Here is a 6,333-nt window from a genome sequence, read left to right as displayed (position 1 = left end):
AAGGGGCGGGGGAGGGGAGGATGCGATGGAGTAGGGGCCAGAGAGGGAGAGCAAGTGAAGGAAGGAGGAGATGTGGGGGAGAGGGCCAGGGGAGGAAGAAGGGTGGGTGACCACAGGGTTGGGATACGTTGTCCATCTCACTTCAGCTGCCTTCACCCCCCGGCTCTACCCTCCCTCAACACACACCCAGCCCTCTTTCTCCCATCCCCACCTCCTCCCCCACCTCTCTCCCCCCCCACCCTCTCTCTCTCCTCCCCTCTCTCCCTCTCTCTCTCTCCTCCCCTCTCTCTCTCTCTCTCCCCTCCTCTCTCTCGCCCCTCCCTCTCTCTCTCTACCACTCTCTCTCCCCTCCTCGTTCTCTCTCTTTCTCTCTCTCTCCCCTCTCCTCTCCCTCTCCCCCCCGGCCTGGTGAGGGAGGAGCGGGGAGCCGGGGCGGCGCCGTCTGTGTCGCTGAGGCGGAGCCGGCGGGCGGGGGATTTCCCGGCGGAGGAAGCGCGGAGCCCGGCCCCGACCGAGCCCCAGGCCGACAGCGGCGGTGAGTAGCGGGGCACGGGGACGGGAGGGAGCGGGGACCGGCGGGGGAGGCAACGGCAGCGGCATCTCTCCGCATCTTCCTCCCTCCCTCCCTCTCTGTCTCCTCTCTCTCCGCATCATCCGCCGGCTGCGGGCCCGGGCGCCGGCTTCTGGCCGACTGGCCGCGTCGGAGGGAGGTGAGGGTGGGGTGTTTGAGGAGGTGTAAGGGGAAGATGTTGGATATGGAAGGGGAGGGATGTTGAGTTAGGATAGAGGTTGAGGGAGGTTAAAGGTGGAGGTTGGGGGGAGGAGGTTGAAGGGGGGGGGGGGGATTGAGGGGGTGGAGGGGGGGTGGGGGGGGGATGGGGGATGGAGGTTGAGGAGGGGATTTTGAGGGTGGAGGTAGGGGAGGTAGATCGAATGGGCTGGTAGGGTGAAGGGGTAGGGTGGTGGAGGAGGTGTAGTGTTGGGGAGGGGAACAGGATGAGGACGTGAGGGGAGTATGATGTAGTATAGAGTGGAACCTGCTGGAACCACTCGGATTCCTATTAAACATTTCCCCTCCCACCTTAAACCTGTCACAGGAGCAGATTAGCCCATTCACCCCATCAAGTCTACTCCGCCATTCAATCATGGCTGATCTATCTCTCCCACCTAACCCCATTCTCCTGCCCCCCCCCCCCCCCCCCCCATAACCCCTGATACCTGTACTAATGAAGAATCTGTCAATCTCCACTTTAAAATATCCACTGACTTGGCCTCCACAGCCGTCTGTGGCAATGAATTCCACAGATTCACCACCCTCTGACTAAAGAAATTCCTCCTCATCTACTTTCTAAAGGAACATCCTTTGGTTCTGAGGCAGTGCCCTCTTTTCTTAGACTCTCCCACTAGTGGAAACATCCTCTCCACATAGGGTTGTACGTTCTCCTTGTGACCCGTGTGGGGTTTCTCCGGGTGCTCCGGTTTCCTCCCACAATCCATGGTTTGTCAGTTAATTGGCTTTGAAAAATGGTAAATTGTCCCTGGTGTGTGTACGATAGTGCTAGTGTATGGGGTGATCGCTGGTTTCAGCGAACTCGGTGGGCCACAGGGCATGTTTCCATACTGTGTCTCTAAAGTGTAAAGTCATTCGGAGAAACCCACGCAGGCCACGAGAACATACAAACTCCTTACAGACAGAATCAGTAGTCAGGATGGATCCCAGGTCTCTGGCGCTGTGAGGCAGCAACTCTACTGCTGCACCACCATGCCACCTTTGAGTATTTGTGAACATATTGACAAATATGTTCCCCAGCCTTCTAAGGAAGTCAATAGACAATAGGTGCGGGAGTAGGCCATTTGACCCTTCGAGCCAGCACCGCCATTCAATGTGATCATGCCTGACCATCCACAACCGTTCCTGCCAAGTAACATTAGCAAATTTGCAGATGACACAAAACTGGGTGGCAGTGTGAACTATGAGGAGGATGCTATGAGAATGCAGGGTGACTTGGACAGGTTGGGTGAGTGGGCAGATGCATGGCAGATGCAGTTTAATGTGGATAAATGTGAGGTTATCCACTTTGGTGGCAAAAGCAGGAAGACAGATTATTATCTAAATAGTGTCAAGTTGGGAAAAGGGGAAGTACAACAGGATCTGGGGGGTCCTTATTCATCAGTCAATGATAGTAAACATGCAAGTACAGCAGGCAGTGAAGAAAGCAAATGGCATGTTGGACTTCATAACAAGAGTAGTTGAGTATAGGAGCAAAGTGGTCCTTCTGCAGTTGCACAAAGCTCTAGCGAGACTGCACCTGGAGTATTGCGTGCAGTTTTGGACATTCTTGCTATTGAGGGAGTGCAGCGTAGGTTCACAAGGTTAATTCCTGGGATGGCGGGACTGTCATATGCTGAGAGAATGGAACGGCTGGGCTTGTATACTCCGGAATTTAGGAGGAGAGGGGATCTTATTGACACATATAAGATTATTAAGGTTTTGGACATGTTAGAGGCAGGAAACATGTTCCCGATGTTGGGGGAGTCGAGAACCAGGGGCCACAGTTTAAGAATAAGGGGTAAGTCATTTAGAACGGAGATGAGGAAGCACTTTTTCACACAGAGAGTTGTGAGTGTGGAATTATCTGCCTCAGAGGGTGGTGGAGGCTGGTTCTCTGGATACTTTCAAGAGAGAGCTAGATAGGGTACTTAAAGATAGTGGAATCAGGGGATATGGGGAGAAGGCAGGAACGGGGTACTGATTGTGGATGATCAGCCATGATCACATTGAATGGCGGTGCTGGCTTGAAGGGCCGAATGGCCTACTCCTGCACCTATTGTCTATTGTCCCCGTATCCCTTGATTCCTTGCACCCACGACTCACACTGAGAGACCTGCTGCCTCCCGGATCTGCCAGGGTAGAGCTGGTGTGGAGTTGGGGAGCTCATTACTCTGAGGCTGGTGCTCCGCATGGGTTGGAGGTCTGTCAGTTGCCTCCTCTGTGTCAGCATATGGACACAGTGGCACTAAGTAATCTCAACAAATCATCCATACTTTGGACTTAAGATAGACAAAATGCTTTGTTTGTTGCTCGGATCAATTACATTATTACCGCCCAGTGAAGTGATACACTCTGTGTTACACTTGCTACAAGTTACTATGATATTTGCTCCCACTCGCTGTCAGTGATACAAATGGATGTAACAGTGACAAGAACTTTGTGGACGGATTTGTCAGATCTCAATGCAAGGGTAGGAGGTTGGCTCAAAGAATTACATTGAAGCCAGCTATTCAAGAGTCCAAGATAGGCATAAAATGCTGGAGTAACTCAGCGAGCCAGGCAGCATCTCTGGAGAACATGGTCACAGAGTGCTGGAGTAACTGAGTGGGTCAGGCAGCTTCTCTGCAGAATATGGACACAGAGTGCTGGAGTAACTCAGTGGGTCAGGCAGCTTCTCTGCAGAATATGGACACAGAGTGCTGGAGAAAAATGCCAAGACCAATTCATATCTACTTGCGCATAATCCATATCCCTTCATTCCCTGCATATCCTTTAGACTTTAGAGATACAGCTTGGAAATGGGCCCTTCGATCCACCGTGTCCACGCCAACACACAGCAATCACCCCGTACACTAACACTATCCTACACACACTAGGGGCAACTTACAATTTTACATGTCTTTGGAGTGAGGGAGGAAACCGGAGCGCCCAGAGAACTCCCACATGGTCACAGGGAGAACATGTGTTAGGAGGGAGAGATAGATCAGCCATGATTGAATGGCAGAGTAGACTTGATAGGCCGAATGGCACAATTTTACTCCTATTCCTTATGACTTATGAACTTGCAAACTCTATACAGACAGCACCCATTATCGGGATTGAACCCGGATCTCTGACGCTGTGAGGCAGCAACTCTACTGCTGCCCAACTCCATGCAGCCCCGACCCAAAACATCACCTATCCATATTCTCCAGACAGAAGGTGTGAAACAAAAGGATTGAATAGTGAGAATTATGAAGCCAGAGGAAGGAATGTAGGTGGAGGGGGTGGGGGGGATAAATGGGCGCATCAAATGGGCACAGGTGAGGGGGAGGGTTAGTTTATTATCTAAAATTGGATAATTCAGTGTTCATACCGCTGGGGTGTAGGCTGTCCAAGGTTATGAGATGTTGTTATATCCTGGTAAATCTTCTCTGCATCCTTTCCTGCTTACTGACCGCTTTCCCACAACAGGATGACCAAAACCATACACAATACTCCAAATCCAGACTCACCAATGCACTGTATAACTGTAACATAATGTACCAACTTCTAGACTCAATGCTCTGACTGATGAAGCCCAATGCACTAAAAGCCTTCATCACCACCCTATCTACCTGTGATGCCACTTACAGGGAACTATGCAACTTCACACCTAGTTCCCTCTGCTCTACAACACTACCAGGGCCCTGCCATTCACTGTGCAGGTCCTGCCCTAGCTTATTTAGTTTAGAGATACAGCATGGAAACAGGCCCTTCAGACCACCGGGTCCACGCCGACCAGCAATCCCCGCACATTAAAACTATCCTACACCCACTCGGGACAATTTTTACATTTACCAAGCCAATTAACCTACAAACCTGTACATCTTTGGAGTGTGGGAGGAAACCAAAGACCTCAGAGATAACCCACGCAGCACACGGGGAGAAAGTACAAACTCCGTAAAGACAGCGCCCTTAGTCGGGATCGAACCCGGGTCCCTTCGCTGCATTTGCTGTAAGGCAGCAAATCTACCGCTGCACCACTGTGACTGCCTTCAGGCATATCTGACAGAGGAAGAGAGAGATCGGGACTCTGTTTCTCCTTCCACAGCTCCACGAACTGTTCCGTGTTTCTGACAATCTGTTTTTACTTCAGATTTCCAGCATCTGCAGATTTTTTTACTTTTGCAAGTCAGTCAGTTTCAGGCATTTTGTGTGGAATGGGAGTTTAAGTAAATGCTGCTTGGTGCAAGGGCACGTAACTATATACATACTTGTACCAACAAGCCTACTGGTGCACACACACAGTCGTAGAGAGAGAAACATAGATACACACGGAACTGCAGATGCTGGAGTCTTGAGCAGAACACAAAAGTGCTGGAGGTTAGATGATGTTTCAGTCGGGGCCGTTAGTAAACATAGTACTCTGTAAACACCATAATAAACAAAAAACAGTGTATATTAAAAAAACGGACAAACAATAATGCAAAGACATAAACAATGCCCCGAGTCTGTAGTTCAGAGATGATTTGGAGCATGTGGTGTTCAATAGCCTGATGTGGCAGGGACTATAACAACATTTAAAAGACACTTGGACGGGTACATGGATAGGACAGGTTTAGTGGGATATAGGCCAGACGCAGGCAGGTGTAGATGAGACATATTGGTCAACATGGGCCCAAGGGCCTGTTGACGCTCTGTGTGACTATGACTCCTGTCTTCACATCTTCACCTGATGTTCCAGTAACACCGCACAGTGTCAGCACTGCTCATCTTGAACAGGTCTTTTTGTATTAAATATGATTCATTTTGCTTCCTTATTTAGGCTGATAATGGCAGAAGATGGCACCTTCCGAATGGCCGGAGTAAGTAGCTGAGATTTTGAGTTAATGTAATTGTGCTGAGTTCATGATTTGGGGCGTTTCAATGATTTAAATGATTTATCTTTATTATCTGCTTCACAAATCGAGAAGTGTCATGCTTTTGAGCATTAAACATTTGTTTCTGTAGTTCCGTGAATTAGTTCCTGGTAGATCATTCCAAAGATCTCGCAATAACAATTTTGAGTATGTAGGGGAGGTTTACCAGAATGGATTAGGTACTGCTTGGATTAGAGGATATTTGGTACAAAGGGAATAGAATCAGAGGTTGGACAAACTTGGAGAAACAAAGAACAGCAGATGCTGGTTTACACAAAAGGACACAGAGTGCTGGAGTAACTCAGTGGGACAATAGACAATATGCGCAGGAGTAGGCCATTTGCCCCTTCAAGCCAGCACTGCCATTCAATGTGATCATGGCTGATCATCCACAATCAGTACCCTGTTCCAGTCTTCTCCCCATATCCCCTGACTCTGCTGTTTTCAAGAGCACTATCTAGCTCTCTCTTGAAAGTATCCAGAGAACCGGCCTCCACTGCCCTCTGAGGCAGAGATTTCCACAGACTCACAATCTCTGTGAGAAAAAGTGTTTCCTCGTCTCCGTTCTAAATTGGTTACCCATTATTCTTAAACTGCGGTGCCTGGTTCTGGACTCCCCCAACATCAGGAATATATTTTCTGCCTCTAGCGTGTCCAAACCCTTAATAATCTTATATTTCA

The 6,333-nt window shown here is 49.5% G+C and overlaps 1 protein-coding gene across 3 annotated transcripts in view; it reads left to right on the top strand.

Annotated features, from left to right (window-relative positions):
• The first annotated feature begins 391 nt into the window (after window positions 1-391).
• Window positions 392-6,333, top strand: part of LOC129702259 (nuclear factor NF-kappa-B p105 subunit-like) — a 103,398-nt gene continuing 97,456 nt past the window's right edge. Inside the window, exons 1-2 of one of the 3 annotated variants that reach the window (XM_055643965.1) lie at window positions 392-535; window positions 5,559-5,598. In XM_055643965.1, the coding sequence (XP_055499940.1) occupies window positions 5,566-5,598 (33 nt within the window). In that variant the 5' untranslated portion in view covers window positions 392-535; window positions 5,559-5,565. Of the gene's footprint in view, window positions 536-631; window positions 711-5,558; window positions 5,599-6,333 lie in introns of those variants that run through there. The other 2 variants (XM_055643947.1, XM_055643956.1) reach the window with 2 other exon arrangements.

Source organism: Leucoraja erinacea, chromosome 1, assembly GCF_028641065.1.
Source record: "Leucoraja erinacea ecotype New England chromosome 1, Leri_hhj_1, whole genome shotgun sequence".
Classification (NCBI taxonomy): Eukaryota; Metazoa; Chordata; class Chondrichthyes; order Rajiformes; family Rajidae; genus Leucoraja; species Leucoraja erinaceus.
This window is presented reverse-complemented; position numbering and strand designations above follow the sequence as displayed.